Genomic DNA, 20338 nt, shown 5'->3' with positions numbered 1-20338 from the left:
GCATGTATTTTATTTTATTTTAGAGTTTTCTATAGCGCGAACTTGAACCGATTAGGTTATCAGAGCGCTTTACATAGCACAAGTTTCGTTACATGTTAACACAGCAGTTTACATAGAATCAGTTACGTTGCACATTTCAATAACTTGAACCGAATAGGTTATCAAAGCGCTTTAAATAAGACAGCATTCGATGTCCAGTGCCCTCCTCCGCCGTGTAGCGGGGGACCACTTCAAGCCCTCCGAAGTCGTCGAGCTGTCGGGACTAGGCTCCTGGAATGTCCAGTCCCTCCTCCACCGTGTAGTGGGGGACCTCTTCCAGCCCTTCGAAATCGTCGACCTGTCGGGACTAGGCTCCTGGAATTTCAGCTGTCCCTTTACAACTACTTTGTTTGAAGTCATGACGGAGTTACTAGTGAACATAATACAACTAGAGATATAGTATTGCCATATAAGAAGGTAGACATTCTATCCAGAAAATGGTGTAAACACATGAGTGTAAACCCCGGCTATCCACCCGAGAGAGAGACTAGGCAAAGATGGCCGCCCCATATGAGGAGAAGAGACAGAAGTCCTCTTTTTATTATTGTGGCTTTGTGAGCAGGGAGGGCAGTTTCGTTTTCAAGCTAGCCCAGTTCCTGAGTTGCTGTGAGGGAGTCTTATCTTGCAGGGGCCTCGTGGGCATCTGAAGGCACAGGTGGTGATTTATTGCCTTTCTTTTTAGCACCCCGCCATTTTGAACAAAGGGTTGTGTCAAAGTACAAGCGATGGTCAAGAGAAGTATCTTTTTTGTGTAGCAGCCCGTCCGTTAGTGCTCAGTTCCAGATGTATGACCTTTTTTGTGTAGCAGCCCGTCAGTTAGTTAGTGGGGGGGGGGGGGGGGGGCCTCGTCCACTGCCGCCCCCGAATCTCCGCGGTTTCCTGGTGCATCAAACAGCATCCCCGAGCCCCTCCACTGCCCTCAAGGCTGTGGGAATCCTCTGATGTGGGGCGGGGGGCAATCGTGTACTGTAGGCACCGGAGACCTGCTCCCAGGGTCCCGGTGGCAGCCGGTGGGGGGGGGACGCAGGGGGTCACCCGAGCAGAGGAGGAATCACCGCTCTTGCCTGCAGGGTGCTCTGAGCCCTTGTGCCGCAGCCCCTTCCGTCACACCCGACGGCGCTGTGTGTTTCCCTCTCGTCTCGCTGCTCGACTAGGGACTCCACTCCGATGTTTCCCAGGGCAGCGACTCCACCCTCCCTCCCTCTCACCTCCAGCCTCCGAGGGTCCGATGTAGCGAGGGACAGGTTCAGCCGAGTGAGCTTCTCAGACAAGCAAGGTTCACCGCGGACCTGCGGCAGGCGCCCCACACACGGTTCGGGTGCACAGCGCCCGTCCGACTCGTCCCCGGTCTCCGCTCCTCTTCCCCGCTGCTCTACAGCCCGAGCTGGCAACGGGCGGCCGCCATGTTGGGTCCTCCGCGGGGATCAGGAGCACTCAGCAATCGCCGCTCCACCGGCACAAGCAGCGATCTGGGTAGCCCTGCAGGTGCCCCACACCCTCCGCCACAATTATGGAGCGTGTACGTCGCGGGGGGCCTCCCAAGGACGCTGGGCTCCAGGCCGGAGCAGCGCGCTGGCCGGGAGCCGAGACGGTCCACGTCCTTCCCGTCTCGGCTCGTCCCATACAAGTAATTAAATACATGTAATTTAAATGCTACTTATGGGCCTGCAGCACTCATTCTGCCACCCACTTAAGAAGCTCTTTAAACATGTTTCTGGCCTGCCAATGCAGCCTGTGTGTGCACTTTAAACTGCCATTTCGCCCTGGGAAAATACACCTTTTGAAAGGCCTAGAAGTTCCTTTTTAATACATATAATTCACCCCCACGACAGGCCCTAATCAAGCCATATGGCAGGGTGCAGTGTATCTAGCTGGACATGTAGTTTTGACTATTCAATGTCCTGGGAGTGAAAAACTCTTACATTCATTTTTCACTACTGTTAGAAATGGGATTTCTGGTTGGCTTAGGCTTGCGCCAAAGCCAGGCAGAAACCACCACTCTAGTCAGGGCAAGGGAGTTACATGCCAAAATAACCCCTGCTCACCCCCTTGGTAGCATGGCACGAGCAGTCAGGCTTATCCCAGAGACAATGTGTAAAGCATTTGTGCACGCACACAGCAACAACATCCCAGGCACACTACAAAAGGAACTCCACACAAGGTTATTTAAAAATAGCCTTTGTATTCTCAAAACACATCAGATAGTAATCACACAATATACATTGTGCCAACTGGCACTGGCAATATTCACAAGGGATTATTTACACAGGACAGGGCCACGTGGGCCACCGGCAGGATCAACACTTAGCAGAAATTGGTACAAGTAAAAATAGATCATAAACCTACAACCAGTAACTACTGGTAATCACTGTACTCCACCTCAACCTGTAACATAACTTTTCATTATGCACAGTCACATCAGGCGCAACTTACATCCTGCGTCAACCTCACCTGCATAAACACATTATGCCATCTCCTCACTAATCTAAACACATTAGACCCTGCCTCCTAAGTATAACTCACATTAGGGGCGTAAATCACAGAGTGAAACATCATCTCACTAGCATAACCACAAGAAATGCAAAACAACCTCATAATCATAAACCACAGTTTAGAGGTATCAGATACAGGGTGCACAAAACATACTACACACAATACATTTCCTAGCACCACATCACTTTAGCACATTATCACATTAGGGCCTTGCGCCCTATACATCTACCAGCCCCCTGGCCAACTGGCCATCCAAGAAGGGGCTCAAATACCCTTTGCTGAGAATGTCAGGGCGCGCTGCCAATGCAGCGCCAGTCAGGGGTGCGCCATCTGCGCAAACCTAAACATTGCAGCTGCCCACTACTTGCTGGGCAGCTGAGAACAATAACAGGGCCTAAACGCTCCAGCTGGCACTAAGTGCTGTGCAGCTGTGGAAGGCCTGTCACCTCTGTGCCACTTCTGTCCATCTCCGGGACTCTCATTCAAAGATTGCGCCTAAACGGTGCAGCTGCCCACTACTTGCTGGGCATCTGTGAAAGTCACAAATGTGACATGGGCTCTCACTGGCCCTTGGGACAAACTGACTGTGCCCCCTGGAGCCATCTACGCTCTGGAAATGATGGGGCTAAACGTTGGCGCCACCTAGGCTCTAAAAGACACACATGGCCCCTGGAGCACTCTGGCTCCTTAAATACATATTGCCCCCAAAGGTTGGAGAACGACCTGGCCAGGGGCGATAAAGCATGGGCACCTCTGGCCCTTTACACATGGAAGCCCACGGGGCTCGGAGGGACAAAAATGAGGCCAAGCCCCTCACAGGGACTTTAAACAAATGGGCACCGGCCCTCCCTGGGGCTCTCTTTACCCCCACGGGAGCCCTACAAGCCATGTGGCCCATTGGAGCAGCCCACTGCCACCGGGGACGGTCGGACACGGTGCCTCACACGGGCACCACCAACACAATCTGCTCACTCGAGGAGCGGAAGCAATCAGACGCCCATGTCCCCTGCCCAGCCCTGACTCACCGGGCTCCAACATAGGGGACTCCTCACTTTCGGGTGCGGCAGCACTTCTCATGTGGGCAAAGGCAGGGCTCTCCCTGGCACATGGGAGCCCCGCGGAACTGCTGTATCTCTTCCCTCTCTTCACCCGGGCCCCCTCCTGGGACCCGGGACTCTTCCTTGATGCGGCATGGACCGCCGCTACTCCTGATCCCGCGGGGCTCCCGTGAGGACATCTGCCGCAGGCCCCGCCCCTAGTCAGGAGCGGGTGCCTGCCTTCCAGTTTTGCCCGCGGCTGCGGCAGTGAATTCGCGGCAGAAACGAGGGGTAGGCACACTCGAGTTGAAAAACAAATGTCGACGCCGGGTGGGCACCCACGTTAGACCCCAATAAGCGGGCTGGGCAGCCGCAATAATTTGCCATAAAAAAAAAAGACGCAGGGTGGGCACCTGCGCACACAAATCACCCAGCAAGCGGGGTGGGCCCCCGCAATGTGCTCAAGGAGGGGGGGGGGAATCCCTACGAAGAGGATTCCCTCGGCAAGGGCCTCAGCACCTCGCTGCTCAGCCCCCACGCTCCCAAGGCAACATCAAACCTTGGCAAGAGCAAGCCCAAAGGGAGCAAGTTCCAAGAAGTTCTGGGCATAAAGAAACAGCTCCCAGCAGTCCTCCAGGTATCCAGGGACAGAGCAGGGCGTCCAGAGGTTGGGCAGAACCCAGGGAGGCAAGCCTTTCCCTGGACCCTAGCAGCAACACGCCCCTGGCAGATTCAAGTCAGAAACAAGATCAAATTCATGGAGTCACAGCCCCTCTTTTATACACAAAATCCCTTGGTTTCCAAAGGTGCAGGCAAGGGGCGAACCAGATGCCACTGGTTTTTGAGCAAATTGTTTTGCTCAGCCCCCTTGCCTATTCAAAGAATGGGTCAGGGACATCAGACACACCACAGGGGGTGGAGCCAGCATTGATGAGGGAAGGCCCAGCCCTATTCAGGTCCCAGGTGCACTCCTCCCTGCCATCAACATGCAGATCTCCCCATTCACCACCGGGCAGACCCATCCTGACTCCAGGAGCCAGGCACCTCAGCCAGCTCCAGCCAATCACAAGCCAGGCAGTCAATTCCCATTCTCTGCACAGACATGCCAACTTCTAGAAGTGGCACTTCCACACTAGACACATTAAATCTGCGCACATCATCACGCAGCATTTAATCTCACGGGTTCGCACATACCAAACTCTCCTCTGCACTCCCCACAGGAACTGCCATGGACACACATATTCCCCATGCATTCCTATGGGAGGGCAGGCCACTCATCACACATACACAAAGAGTGCACTCACTTTACACTGGTCCACAGTGAAAAAGTGCGCAGAGGCCTAAAATCACCAACACCAGGTTACTGAAACAGGCTAGGCAAATGCAAAAAGTTTCGGGGTGAACCTGCCAAAAGGGCCAAGTCCAACAACTACTGTAAAGCCTGCCTCTCCCATAGAATAATATTGGGTTACCTTATTACATTTAGTAAGTGATACATTTCAATTGGGAGGGCAGGTAGGAAAGTCGGGTTTGGTCTCTAAATAATTGTAATTTAAATCCCTCTTTAGATGATAAAGTTGGATTTTAAGTCACAATTCTGAAAATAACACTTTTAGAAAGCTGGCATTTTCTTGTTTCATCCATTTGGTGCCTGCAGCAAGTATCCTGGGTCACAGGTGTAGCTGAGAGTTGGTCTTTGGGCATTGCCCCCAGACAGTGAGACAAAGGGGCAATAGGTGAATGCAGGATGGGCCATTTCTGACTTCATGAGGGGGGTGAGATGTCACCGACCACACGTGCACATCTCAAAGACTTTGCGTCAGCACACTCACAAAGGGCTTCACACCAGTCCATTGTGCCTCCAGACAAACTGGGGACAGGGCCGGGAGGCAGGAAATCCCACACACCTCTGTAGGAGGAAGACTCTAGAGGAGTTACCCTCTTCATAGCTGGCACCAGGTATAAATTTTGGACCCTCTGTCCCAACTCTTCAGTAAACATTTGGGTCTGAAAAGACTCAGAAGAAGGACTGCTGTGCTGCCAGAAAGATTGCTACTCTGCTGTGTTGATGCCTGAAAAGGACTGGACCTAGATCTTGAACCCAGGACCACCACAGTAGTACAAGGGCTAGTTGTCCGGCCTCCTGTTCAGAGCCTCAGGCACAGAAAAGGCTCCAACCACCCTGAAACTGTACTCAGCCTGCTGTGAGTCCTTCCCCTACCAAGTAGTGCCACCCCATTCCCGGACCCTTGGATATGTGCCTGCAGTTGCTCTGGTCCCAGCAGAACCGATGTAGCACGACGTATCACCTCGCAGCCTCGCATCAGAGCTGCTGTTGAGCAATGCATCTCTGATGCAAAACCATGCAGCTCCTCAAAAGCACTGCATCTCTGAGGCAGGACCATGCAGCTCCTCAAAAGCACTGCTGCATGATGAATCCTCGACACTGGACCTCACATTGCTGCCCAGCAGCTCCACAGAACCACAGCTGTGCAATGCATACTTGACATGGGACCTCGATGCTGGACCTAACATGACAGCTCTGCTGCTCCTTGGAATCGCTGTTGTGCAGAGCATCTTCAACACAGGACCTCACATTTCAGCACCACAGCTGCTCAGAACTGCCGCTGCACATCGCATCCTCGACACAGGGCCTCAAAACACTCTGCAACCAGGATTTAAGGTACTTTGTTCAGCGGGCCATACTCGGTCCTGTGTCCAGCCGATGCTCCATTTTGGTTGGCCTGAACTTGTGACTTTGTCCCGGTACTGCATGGCCAAATAATCACAGTTGGGGCCTCATTTATGAGGTTTTGACATAGGGCAGTAGCACATGGAATCTTACTGCGCTGCCCTACGTCAAAACAAAAGGTCAGGAATGTGCTGTATCTATGTGATTCAGCGCATTCCTGTCCTTTTCCCTAGCTCTGGCAAACAATGGGCTGCCATGCACCTAAACCATTGTGCCTGGGAGCCTGCGTTATGGGGATTTGATTGATTTTGTGCAGGAAGGGACACCTCCCTGCGCAAAATCTATCAATTCAGGTGATTTCCTTTGTCTATGTGTGCTGCAGAAAGAAGCACACATAGAAAAAGGAATGCATAAGTTGAAATTCAAACATGTCTCCTCGTTGTACCTCCCTAACACCACCCCTGGGTGGCATTAGATTCTGACGCATTCCCAGGTTTACGATTTCCCATAAATCTGGTCATGTGTCAAGTTCCATGCGTGTTGCATGGGAACAACCACAGCAACACCCATGGAATGCCCCTTTCACACAGTTTTCTGTGTGAAAGGGGCACATATTTATAATGCCATGAAAAGTCACATACAGAAGCTTTATGTGGCCTTTTAAATATGCTGTGGCACATTGTGCCACCAGAATGTCAAAAAAGAGATGTTCTGGTGGCGCAAATGTGCTTGTAGGCCCTTGGTGCTTTGCGCTTTCAAGAAATATTTCTATTTAAATCTTTAAAATGGCATATCTCTGGTTCTAGTCATTGGATTTTTGTTGTTTTGGTACCAAATAACGTATTACAATTTATTCAATGTTTCTAAATCGGTGCAGGATTTTCTGGTGTTGTGCTTTCACTTAATTACTGCTTGTGTGCTGCATAAAATACTTTGTCTCTAAGTTAAGCCAGACTACTTTTGTGCCAAGCTACTAGAGACTTAAGCACATGTTAATTTTGGGTTAGCTTACACTTCACCCTGACAAGAATTGTGATTGGTGCTTGATCCCCCTCAACCAGTAACCCAATTTCCTAAAATATGTCTTTATAATTTGGAGTCAAATAATTGTCCTACGCACCTATTCCTGACCTGCAGCAAACATACTATGCCATGAAGAAAAAAGTGTTCATGAGGTTCTCTACTCTTAAGCTGTGGCACTCCCTCCTATTCTGGAACTGGAACCAAGGCTTGCATATGGTGCTGGAAATGCACTTCAATGTGGAACAGATTTATGTTTTCATACATTACAATCCCAGATGTCAATTATAATAACTTGTGATTTTGATCTAACGAAACACACTTTTCCTTATACCATGCCTTGCACATATTCCCTGCACCTGTACCCTGCAGTACATACCCAACAGCTAAGGAAAAATGAGAATGCTGTCTTCTCACACTTTTACTACTTGGCTAACTGCAGGGAGGCTTAGAATGTTTGTGCCTTTCATATCAGTAATGTTATAATGTAACATTGAGGGCCTTAAAATTCACATGACCAGTGCCAGGGAAGCACGTGTTTTTTACTCTTCAAATGAAATAACGAGCCTTGGCTTGGGCTTACCCTGCTAACTCTTACTTTAATAACAGGAACATCCAGGTCAGAACGTTACTGTTGCCATTCACTGTTTAGAATGATATTTGGTTTGCCAATATCTTACTTTACTTTTTCACTTGAGAGCACGCCTTGAGATAAAAAAAATAATAATAAGATAATGGCAGAAGATTTGGGGAGAGGAGTTGGCCTAACGACTAGGGCGGTCGACCTCGAATCTAGGGAACTAGGTTCGAGTCTCGGCAATAACTCTGAACATCCTGTGATTCTGGGCAAATCACTTAATCTCCCCGTGCCTTAAAAAAAAAGGTATGTGTCCTCATGTAATGCAACTGGTGCTATGCAATGCGTTCTGATACCCGATTCGGGTCAGGGTCGCGCTATATAAAACTCTGTAAAAAAAAAAAAAATTTTAAAGATGGGTTAGAGCTTAACAAGATTTTGGTGAGACAATTTCTGCATGAATTAATTTCCTGCATTCAAAAAAATAGGCATAACATATATTATGAAATTTAAAAATAAAAACTTTTTGCTTAATAAGAAGTATGTCAACCTTGTGAATTTCTCTGGTTTCGTTTCAGTTCTGGCCACACCTAATTCAACCATTGTTGACTCTGAAATGATTATGCTGCCCAATCTAGAAGTGGTTGATTAACAAACAGATTGTAGCACATACATCAGTGGAGCCGGATCTTGTTCTATCAATTTTCCAGCATCTGATGACATTTCATACTGCATCTGGATAATGGATCTAAACACTTTGACACTATTCACAAAGGGGCTGATTCCCAGAACTAATCTAAGACAAAATCCTAAACGTATAACTTTTGCTATTCACATAAGGCACTTACGATTTTTGATATTCACAGAATGCACTTACGACTCATACCTTTACATCCGCACTCGGGCCAGAATTTCCGCACCCGGACCTAAGTGTGTAATCATGCATCCATATATTTTCCATGATCAACAAACGTTGACAGATGCTGCATTTATGAGTGTGACTCTGTTACACATATGTGCAATGTACACAACATGTGCATTTATTATGCATACCTAACATCACACTAGATTTACCTGAAGTGAGCATCACCAACGGACTTCGGAGAAGAGAGAGAAATGTATTGCTAATTATGTTCCTAACATTTCACAAACTCATGCATATTTACTCATGCAACATAAGATTGCCTAACTAAAAAACACACAGATCTGGCGTTATTACTGTTGAAAATGTGACAACATTCTGCCCACTTTCAGGTTTTGTGCAGGAAAGAGATCAATTTATGGAAACCTATATTTTTAAGGGAAACCAGTACAATTTAAACTAATGTGAAATTCGATAAATGTTATATACAAACCCATGCATAATTTACACAATTTAAATGTACATTTACAAAAACAGGATCTGTTCATCATCAACATACCATAGACTACGAGATTTGCACAAGCACTGTGTGCAATTTGTACATCACTCAGAAACCCCATCTACAAATGTTTTAACAGACAAGTACATTACATCATCCACCATACCAACATTTAGTTGTGCTCTTCAAATTAAATCACTTGGAGATTAATTAGAGACTTGAAACAGACTGTCCTGGATTCTGCAGGGCCAGTTCAAGGGAAGTGTCAGTGCAGGATAGACGGTCACATAAAATGCTGCCACCAGGCTGTGAAAGGGTATCTTTACAAGGCAGAGTAGTTACAGTTCTCAGAGAAGGGCAGAGAAGCGTAACTACTCCTCGAGTAATAAAAAACCTGTGTGGGATACATCAAGATCCTGAATTCTGAAAGCAGAAAATGGAAGTACTGTTTTATAATGAGCACCTTGCATTAAACTCCGGTAAAGGTAGACGGAAACCCGAGTCATGGTATGACAAAACTTGTCGGGCAGCATACAAATCTCTAGCGATGGCAGTGCGGTCCAATGACAGGGAGGCCATACAGGGTGCTAGGAAGCACTACAAATGGACACAACATGCTGCAAAACAAGCTTGGGACAATAAATATTGGGATGAGCTGTACGAAGCGAGCAAGCACAGAGACATGACGGGTTTTTGGCACCTGGTGAGGTGGGGCAGGGGGAACCAAAAACCTCAACTGGAAAACCATGTCCCTCCTGAACGTTGGATCATGTACTTTAAATCACAGTTTGCTAATGTAAATATTCTACCAAAAACAGCTCTGGACATTTCTAGTTGCTTCAAAACTATAAACCCACTAGTTTTTACAAGAAAGGATGTGGAACATGCCCTTAATCTAATACCTAAAGGCAGAGCCCCGGGCCTAGACAAAATTCCAGCAGATCTTTTCCTACACAACAAAGAAGTCTGGGTCCCGTACATAGAATTGTTGGTTAATGCCATAGCTAGAGGCACTGCTCTACCGGACACATGGCGAGGAGCTGAAATTATACCTATTTTTAAAAAAGGGGAACACACAGATCCAGCAAATTACAGGCCGATTAGCCTAATTTCTTGTATCCAAAAGGCTGCGGCCAGGATGATACTCCTTAGGATCCAGAACTGGATAGAGGAATCGGGGGTCATGTCTACATTACAGGCTGGCTTTCGACCCTCTACTAGTACAGTAGATCAAGTATTCAGGTTTTCCACCTTATACTGGAAATGGGTGACCCTAGGGGGTGGAACACTCTATGCAGTCTTTGTTGACCTGAAGGCTGCGTTCGACCTTGTCCCCCGAGACAGGCTGTGGCAAGCGCTCTACGAACAAGGTATGCCACCTGAACTGCTCGCAGTTTTTATCAAATTCCACGATAATAATTACGCACAGGTGAGATGGGGCAACCAGAGCCAGGTGACAGACAGATTCCCAACAGAAAGAGGTGTCCGTCAAGGATGCGTGATGGCACCTACACTATTTACTCTGTATATAAATCGGGTTACAGACTACTACAGGGTTTCGCAAACAGATGCACCCAAACAGAATGGTATCCCGGTCCCCCTGTTAATGTTTGCCGACGATACCCTCTTAATATCCAAAACTCAGGAAGGGCTTCAAAAGGCAATTGGCTGCTTTGAAAAATTCTGTAGTGACTATGGCTTATCCGTTAACGTTTCGAAGACTAAATTTATGGTTATGCATAAGCATAGGAACATCAGGGGTAGTGTTTACATGAATGGGGAACCCCTAGAGCAGACGGACAGCTTCAGTTACCTGGGCCTTACATTAGGATCCAGGCTTCAGTGGAAGCCACATATGTCCTATCTAAGTTCCAAGCATGCACAGTTGGCTGGTGCCCTCCTAAGAGAGTTTAAGTCTTCAGCTACAAAACCAATGGCCCCAGTACTTAAAATTTATGACACCAAGGTGAAATCATCCATGCTGTATGGTGCAGAACTGTGGGGGGTGTCCGATACTACGGGCCTAAAAAATGCACACAATAAACTTCTCCGTAGCATAACAGGGCTCCCACTCTCAACACCGGTAGTACCTCTATGCATGGATTTGGGGAGTCATAGTATACAGGACATCTGCAGGTTTAGACCAATCGCTTACTGGAGGAGATTGTGGACAACGCCTGAACTCAACCACTATGCGCTAGCACTCTTGGAGGTGCGAAACATGGATACTGGAGGAAAAATACTATGGTTCATGAAGGTTAGATCCCTACTCAAGGCCCTATGTATGGAGGAACATTGGGAGAGCCCCCAGGAGTGCATCTTTCCCTCAAAACAAAAGTTAAAAGAAGCATACTGGGCACTGGTATCCGAAAAGGAGTTTCAGTCACACACTGCTCCTTCATTTACTAAGGCTTTCTTGGACCTAAAACACACTCCTTCATATGAAAGGTATTGGGACCTCATTACACTGCCACAAGATAGGAAATTGTTCCATCAATTTAGGATAGGAACCCTTCCACTTAATTTGGTCATCAGGCAATAAAGATTATATGTGCCCCTTTTGTATAACACACCAGGAAAGTATAGCTCATGTCCTCTTTGTATGTCCTGAGTATAATGCTCCTCGCCGCAAATGGATTGGGTCGATCTGCATCCAAAAGGGGATCCAGACTGGGACAGTGGCATTAAGGATTTTTCAAACTGACTGTTCAGACACTATGGTGATTGCGATTGCTAAATTCTTAAAATGGATGGGGACAATCCGTAGTGGTAAATTGAAAGTTTGTAGCCCCTATTAACTTTACAGTGGCATGTCGCGGCATTCCAATTTTAATAATTTTAATTGTTTTTTAAAATATAATACTTATTTATTTTCTTAACTGGTCGAGTTGGTATAACATGAATGTAAGTGGTAATCTTAACTTAAATTGTATTTCCCTGTCAAAATCAATTACCAGGTATTGTAAATGAATTGTGTTTTTAATATGTTAATGTTTGTCTTTTATGACTAAATAGTCGAAATAAAGACTTATTTGAAAGGAGCACCTTGCATTTAACACAACCTCTGTTATGATCCCCCAACATAGGCACATTTGAATAGGGGTGGGCGGAGTTTGCAATGTTTTACTTCATGGAATTCTGCAGAGTTACATAAAAACTTGCAAGGTTCTGCAGAGTTCCACCAGCTCCTAGTTATATGTTGCTCTAACTTCAGAAGCTCCATTTGCCTCAGCTGCATTTGCAACACAAGGCACTTTGTGTACATCGAACAATTATACAACCCCGGTGTGGATCCTGAAATAGACAGGCCAGCACAGGCAGGCTTTGGTGACTGAATGAATACTGGAAGAGAACAGAGGCTGATCACTAGTAACTGCTGCTGTAGCAGTGCCAGGGCTTGGGTGCCAATACAGGCTGTCTGAGTCCCGGAGTGGCAGGCAGAGTGGATGGACCAGCCTCCTCCCTTGGCCCCTACCCCACATGGGATTCTAGGCAGGTGACTTTGGCTCTGGTTGACTCAGGCGCGGATCAGACTTCTCCATACTTCGCAACTTTGCCTCTATAGAAGCAGATGAAAGCAGAGCCCTGCTTTGGACCTGCAGCCCAATCCTAGCTTAGGCGCCTAATGCCTATTCTAAGCACGACTGTTCAGTGGGGTATACCAACTACCCAGAGACCAACATGGCAACTAGGAGAACACCCTGTGATAAACAGACACGACCACCAGGCCTACTAGGAATGCAGGCTGTATAAGAGCTCAAAGTTAAAGCACAAACCACCCCAACGCTGTGCCTGAGGAAGACCAAGGGCATGTTCTAAAGCCCACCCCAATGCTAGACACTTTAACTGATAGAGTCATACAGACACGCACCCCCCAAGGTTGTACATGCACTCCAGTGCTTAACAAACATCCAACGTTCCCGAGGTTGAAAATACATGAGCCAAGTCAGACTATACTGACACCCCATCTGCAGACACAATATCCACACTCCAGTCAGGCCTCAGGCACATAAGCTTTAAATGAGCACGGACCACAGCAATTTATCAAGACACCTCCCTTTACATGGCACTGTCCACTATGCTGGCAACAGAGGGCATAGACCTCTTTGCAGATTGTCATGGAAGACCTCTCCACTAGTGACAACGGGCTAGATATCATCTTCCACTGATTGCAATTTGGGAGGAGAAATTTGTCAGAGGCACAGCAACATTCTTCCATTCTTCGCAATGGATCCGGCTATCCCTTAGCTTGCATCAACACTTCTAGAGCGGGGTAACAGATGTTCTGTGTCTGCGGGACCCCGGACCGGCCGAGGTACGAACTTTGGCCGCAATGTCCCGGGACATCTCCTCTGTGCTGCTTGGCTGGAGGGCATTGGCACTCCCTGTAACTACCGCTCCCATTGTGCTTACCCTCGGAGGGCCCACCCCTGCCAAAGGAAACACATTTCCCGTCTGTGACATCAACGCGTGGTTAGCATGCAAGCGCTAAAGAGTGGAAGAGTGCCACTGGAGGGACCTCTAACAAAGAGCCGCTAAACGACCAGGCAATAGACACGACAATGTACAGAGCGAAGGAATGCAAATTCTATGCACTCTAGGGTGAACATAGCTCATACCTCAAAAGTGCCCTCAATACAGTATTGAAAAGTGCTGCTCAGCATAACACTACGCCCACTTAGTTGTCTTAACAGAGCTGCTTTGTATTTCCTCATTGATCCCCAAACTGTGGAGGTCACTTAGGAGGTCACAAAGCTGGGCACTTTCACTAATTTGTGTCAGTGGTGGATTGGTTTACATGTGTTCCTGCCATGATTCCTGCCAATGTAGAGATGGGTGCCAGTAAACCCTGCCACACAGAGGTTGGTGGTTTTTGTCGAACTTCTCGCTGCAAGCAGAGCATGGAGTAGCAAAACTCCATGAACTTCACCGGTGGAGCGGAGTTTACCGCCCAACCATTCTTTCATACCCTAGATGATCATTCAGATTTCTTGCAACTCTTTGTTTTTGTAACATTCGGAAATATAAATGTTTCAAAATATAATTTTTACCTTCTTTTTTCATCCCTGCCCGGAAACACTTTCTCAAACGGCAGTAACGGCATTGATTTCTCTTGTCTTTATCAACCACACATTGTCGACTGAACCTAACAGAAATAAACATGAGTGATTGCATTAGTTTTCAAAATGGTGCTCTCTAATCTCTGTGAAACAAGAGTATACAATCCCTCACCTAAATTGTTTAGCATCAAAAACATTTAAGGGTGTTTTTGCATTTATTGGGAAAAGTTCTTTGAAGCTAAAGAAACACTGGAAACAAATACCATTTTAGATAAAATGCTTCTCTGTAATGTAATCCTTAATCACCTAGCTGCGAATTCATCTCATAGATATTATAATATACAAACTCAGAGAAGGCTGACATCTAGGGGTGGGGATGACTCCTTGTTCCTCAACAACCAATGTTCCAGGGGAAAACTTGCCCACTTTTGCAGCAGAACCTGTTTGCCTAACTGCAAAATATCCCACAGTGCACCTCCCACCTGAAATTTGAGCTCAAGAATCCCTTTCCTCTTTATGCAGAGCCTGTTTTCCCACCCAGAGGTGTGGCTGTGGGAAAGAGCAGTCACCTCCTGTGTGGACAACCAGAGCCAGTTCCGGATGCTAGCTCATGTCCACTGGGTTTGAAGCCAGTCTGCCTGGTGGAACACAGGATTGTCTTCTCCAGGTCTCACCTTACATTTCTAGTAAAAGGGCAGGCCCTGTGCAAATTAATGACAGTATTGAGTCCACCTTAAATGGACTTCCTGCCAGGGGAAGAAAAGCACCTCCCCACACCTCGGGCATTGTTCCTGCTTTGGAAGCAGATATCACGTCATTATGGTAACGCACTGGCTTTGTCCAGGAGCTTTAAACATGGAAAAGTAACGTTCTAAAAGTTACATTGACTAAATATTTAATAAATATGCTACTTGAATACATTTTAAAAATAGTAATCAAAATATTTTTTCATGCAGCCAGAAACTCGAAATAGCAAAAAGAATCTGTACTGTACATTTGCTTTATAGAACAGCCAAAGCCTTGAATGCTGAAAATAACTTTTGGGGCCCTTGTTACTGTAGTGAAATGGTAAATTTAAATTTCTACATGTCCTGCTTTTAAATACTGTGCACCCTACCTTGGGGGTACAAAGTCTACATCGGGGCCTGAAAACAGGTTACTTATTAATATTTAAAGTTGATGTTTTTCCAATAAAAATGGGTTATTTGGATAGGTTGGGCTGCAGATTTAAATTGTAGCAGTTAGGCTACACTGGTAGGTCTGAAGCCATGTTTTCCCTGTCAGCCTAATAGATGGCATATTAAGTGTTGCAGTCCACAGGTGACAGCTAACTTTCCATGCCATGTGTGTATTTCTACACAATATACTATGGCCTTATAGGAGAGTTAAATATGCTAATTAGGAGTTAGCCAATTTTACATTTGTGTTAGGGGGTCATAGCACATAAAGCAAACAGGGCACTTTCTCCATAAGTAAAATTAATAAACCACTGAGGCGCACTGTAAACATGTTGCAGTCAATAGCATTTAAAATGTAGGCAAACTTTAGAAATACCATGAAAACTGGGATAAAAAATAAACAAGAAATCAAAGAGGTTGCACTAGTTCTAGAAAAGAAACCGTGAAGCTTTCGACAGTACAGCCGAGGTACACCTGAAATTAAGAGGTCTGGTAATTCAGCAAGCAATTTGCAAGTGCACAAAGCAGCACTGTGCAGAGTCCGAAATGTGAGCACCAGAACACAGAGTGTTCTAACATGAAGATTGAACTGACTCCAGAAAAATCCTATTTGCCTATCCATCAGAAGACAACATAATTGCAGCAGGTGCACTAACTCATTGATATATCTGTGTCTTTTCAGTTTCCTTTGGAGTTATATTCTGTGTCACTGACATTGTTTCCTCTCATGTTAAGCATATTCTCTCCTACAAAGATGAGCATAATAGGTATTCAGATGTACTTCCAGGTAATAGTGTGCACTACAAGCTAATGTCTTGGTACTTAGGGCAAATCTCACTACGGTACGGTGAGGGCATTGCATTTTTGGTAGGATGTAATGAGGACAAAACTGTCTTGTGGGCTTCGGCATTTATTGCTAAACACAACAATAATCGACATATTTATTAGGCTTCTTAGGCCATATTCCCAAATACATATTGTATCGGAAGCTTTTCATCCTACGTAAACCACTGCTCGTATCTAAATATAAACCCTTTCCCCTGAATTCCGTGGCTGACATACATTTTTGGATAGCCACTTCACAGCCAGAGAGCATCTCACATGCTTGCAGCTGCACCCTGGAACTAACCGTATATGTTTGATCATGTGTATTGGTTTCATTTCAGTTTGTGATTTTGCTTAAACCACTAAACCTTCTCACTTCAAATACCTAGTCTGCTTTCTAGGTTTCCATCTAGGAAGTGAATGAAGTCGAAATCAATTATAACTGTCCAAGTGACATTTTACCAAGGGAGGCCTACACGGAGTGTGACTTCGTTCTAAGCTCCTTACAACCAGTCTTTTCTTTCTGCAAGGGGTGACAAACAATTGACCCTAATAATGGACTGACCCTATTCTCTCTTCCTTCTCCTACTCTTGTGCAAGGGCAGGCAGTGCCCTTGTCTCGCTGCAGTGAGTGAAACACTCTTCCCTCAGCAGGTATGGTATCCTTTGCACTTCTCTTGGAGAATCTGCTACTCCAACCCACCCTGCAAAGGTTGAAACCTACCCGTGTCCAACTGGAGTTATTCACAAATATGTTGACACTTTATAGGGTAAACAAATGTTCTCCCAAACAGCTGGACCAGCCGGCACGGTCCTCTCTCTTTCCGTAAACCGACTCTCCTCCTCGCTCGTTGAATTCCCTCACCCCACTGGCAACTCTAAACACAGCCCAGGCCCCCCTTTGCGGGCACTGGGAAGCTTTCTCTCGCTCCCTCATAGAGAAATTCTCTTCTCTCTCATTGTGGGGGCTCATCCCTCTCTTTTCCATCACTGCGGTGCCCCTTTCTCTAATGCTTCTGAGTCCAGCTCAAGAGAGTGACGCCGTATTTCTCATTACGAGGGTTGACACCTCTCCTCTCTGGATGGAGGGCTGTCTCTCACTGCAGGGGCTGACACCTCTCTCCTCTCTAGTTTCTAGATGTGTGTCTCTCATTGCAGGGGCTGGCACCTCTCTTCTCTCTAGTTTCTAGATGTGTGTCTCTCACTGCAGGGGCTGGCACCTCTCTTCTCTCTAGTTTCTAGATGTGTGTCTCTCACTGCAGGGGCTGACACCTCTCTCCTCTTCAGTTTCTAGATGAGTGTCTCTCATTGCAGGGGCTGACACGCTTCTTCTTTCTCATTACAATGGTTCATACCTCTTTTCTCCTTCATTGATGATCCCCCTCTTTGTCACTGGCAGAGGTAACAGTCAATGTAGGGAATTGCTCCAAACTTCTCTCTCTCTAGTTCTCAGCTGCGCTCCCCTGTGTCTCGTTCGCACCTTGGTTACCTATCTTTTTCTCATAGTTGAACTAACCTCCTTCTTTTCTCTCATTGTGGGGCTGGCTCCCATATTGTCTTTCACTGTGGGACTGGCTCCCTTCTTTTCCCTCATTGTGGGACTGGCGCCCATCTTGTCATTCATTGTGAGGCTGGTTTCTTTCTTTTCTTTAATTGTGAGGCTGACTCCCTTCTTTTCTCTCATTGACCGGCTAGCTCCGTTCATCTCTCTCGCGGCTCAAAGGCTAGGTTTCTCATTTTTCATAGGTTCCTGCTTCTACCTCACTATGGGACTATATTCCTCCTTCTTTCTCACTTCAGGGCTAGCCTTCTAGCTTCATGCTTCCCCCTCCTAGTGGGGCTGGCTCCCTTTGTTTCTCTCATTGTGGGGCTGGCTCCCATCTTTTCATTCATTGTGGGGCTGGCTTCCTTCATTTCTTTTATTATGAGGCTGACTCCCTTCTTTTCTCTCATTGTGGGTCTTGATTCATTCTTCTCTCTCATTGCAAGCTAGCTTTTTGCTTCACTACCATTATGCGGCTAGCCTTCTGCTTCTCTCTCACTCTGGATCTAGCTTCCTGCTTCACTTTTACTTAGGGGCTAGCTTTTCTGCTTTTCTCTCATTGCAGGGTTGGCTCTTTCCTATTGTCTTATACTAGAGCTGGCCTCTTTCTCTGCCATTGAGGGAGTGGTCTCCTTTTTTTCTCTCATTGAGGTACTAGCTCCCCGCTTTTCAAGCATTGTGGGACAAGTTCCCATCTCACTATCATTGCGGATGTGGCTCCCTTCTTATCTCTTTCTCTACAAGGCTGGCTGCCTTAATCTCCCTGATAGTGGGACTGGCTTCCTGCTTTTATCTTATTGTGGGGCTAGTCCCCTTCTTTTCTCACATTGTGGGGCTAGCTCTCTTTTTATCTATCAATGTGGACGTGGCTCCCTTCTTCTCTCTCTCACTGCAAGGCTGCCTACCTCAAGTTCCCTGATAGTGGGCTGGCGCCCTTCTTTTCTCTCCCTGTGGGGGTAGCGTTCTGCATTTCCCTCATTACAGGATTGGCAATTTTCATCTCTCTCATTGGGGGTTAGTTCCACTCCTTGTCATTGAGAGGCTGACACCCGTCTTCTCTGTCAGTGTAGACACCCTATACTCACCAAGCATGTATTGACACCCCATTCTCTCACCGCAGGGAATAACAAACCCTCCTCTCCATCCAGCATCACAAAACCAATTTCTCTTCCTGCTGGGACAAAAATCTTTCTTCACCCACAGTAATGTAAACTCTCCACATTCCAGCAGTCCTACCACTTCCTTCTCTTCTTGTCCCTGCACTGATGCTCAAACAGTGTCATCACTGTCCCTTCTCAAATGGTCCCTCAGATGTCCTAGAAGGTGTGTGTATCCTGAGGGACAGTCCTTTTACTTACCTGAATCCTCAAGTGATACAATATTTAAATCTGTAAAAGTGCAAGTTGCTTGGGGGTCTGTTAGTAGTTCGTTTGTAGGTTCTAAGAGACTTTTGTGTATGTAGAGGGTGGTGTTCAAAGAAACAGGGGGCTCTGGGTGTGCTCTTCACAAATCTTTGCCCACGTCCCATGTCAGATGACAAAAAGGCACCAACACCTTCTTAAATAACAATCAACGAGTGCAGACCGAGGAATTTTCTTCTGAACAATATCCTCCCTTGCAAGGAAAATGAGAAAATCCCTTTATTTTTTTAATCCCCTTACTTGTCAATCCGCAGGGATATGTCAGTCATGACTGACAGTATTTAGAATCACTCAAAAACAACCTATTTTCCAATTTTTATCCACGTTTACAAATTAAGAAAAAGAAAGATAGGAAAATAAATGTTTTTCTGTCTGTATTTATCTGTAAAAATCTGTAAAAATGGAAAACAGGGAGCCTTAATTACAATACAGACGTGTTGCTTCCTTTCAGCCAGGGTTCATTGAATCTTGAGTTACCTGCAGGAGTAAGTGTGGCTCTTCCGTATGCTGCGCCTGAAGAAGCCCTTGCAGCCGTCACAGCTGGAGGCGCCGTAGTGCTTGCCCGTGGCTCGGTCTCCACATATGGAGCACATGCAGTTCACGCCACCATCTGCTGAGTTCATGTCGGCTGTTTCTGATTGAGGGCGGTCTGTGGAGCATAAAACAGGTGTTCTATGGTTATTACTATAACACCGACGGACATACCCGCACAACCATCCATGATGGAATTCTGCTGTTCCATCGTATGCACACCAGGGTCGGATGTGACGCAGTTCACCAGTTACAGTTGCCATTGATTCTTCAGATTACAAAGATTATGCCGGTGGTGGGCATATTTTGGAAAAAAAACATTTATACCACACGTCTGCCAAGATGACACCTGCACCAGCTGACCCGTGCAAACTCAACATTTTTATTGGTCAATCAGATTGAGTGCAGAATGCACCTGTCCAATCTCTGAAATTACACCCATTTTCATTTACTTTTGTTTTTAAATAAACTATGGATATATTTTGCATGGAGCTTTCCAGTCCAAATAAGAATCTCTAGGAATGAAATATGCAAACTACTTAAATCACAGTTCCTGCCCAA

General features: G+C 46.4%; 1 protein-coding gene across 3 annotated transcripts in view; it reads right to left on the bottom strand.

Annotated features, from left to right (window-relative positions):
• HNF4G (hepatocyte nuclear factor 4 gamma) overlaps nucleotides 1-20338 on the bottom strand; it is a 273625-nt gene that overhangs the window by 184395 nt on the left and 68892 nt on the right. For all 3 annotated transcript variants that reach the window (XR_015309913.1, XM_086965903.1, XM_086965902.1), the window contains exons 2-3: nucleotides 19724-19895; nucleotides 14271-14365 (exon numbers count right to left, since the gene is read on the bottom strand). Coding sequence is in view for 2 of the 3 variants with exons in the window: in XM_086965903.1 (XP_086822029.1) it covers nucleotides 14271-14365; nucleotides 19724-19895 (267 nt within the window). In the remaining variant the exon portion in view is untranslated. The remainder of the gene's footprint in view (nucleotides 1-14270; nucleotides 14366-19723; nucleotides 19896-20338) is intronic.

The sequence above is a fragment of the Lissotriton vulgaris genome, chromosome 4_1 (assembly GCF_964263255.1).
Source record: "Lissotriton vulgaris chromosome 4_1, aLisVul1.2, whole genome shotgun sequence".
Taxonomy (NCBI): domain Eukaryota; kingdom Metazoa; phylum Chordata; class Amphibia; order Caudata; family Salamandridae; genus Lissotriton; species Lissotriton vulgaris.
This window is presented reverse-complemented; position numbering and strand designations above follow the sequence as displayed.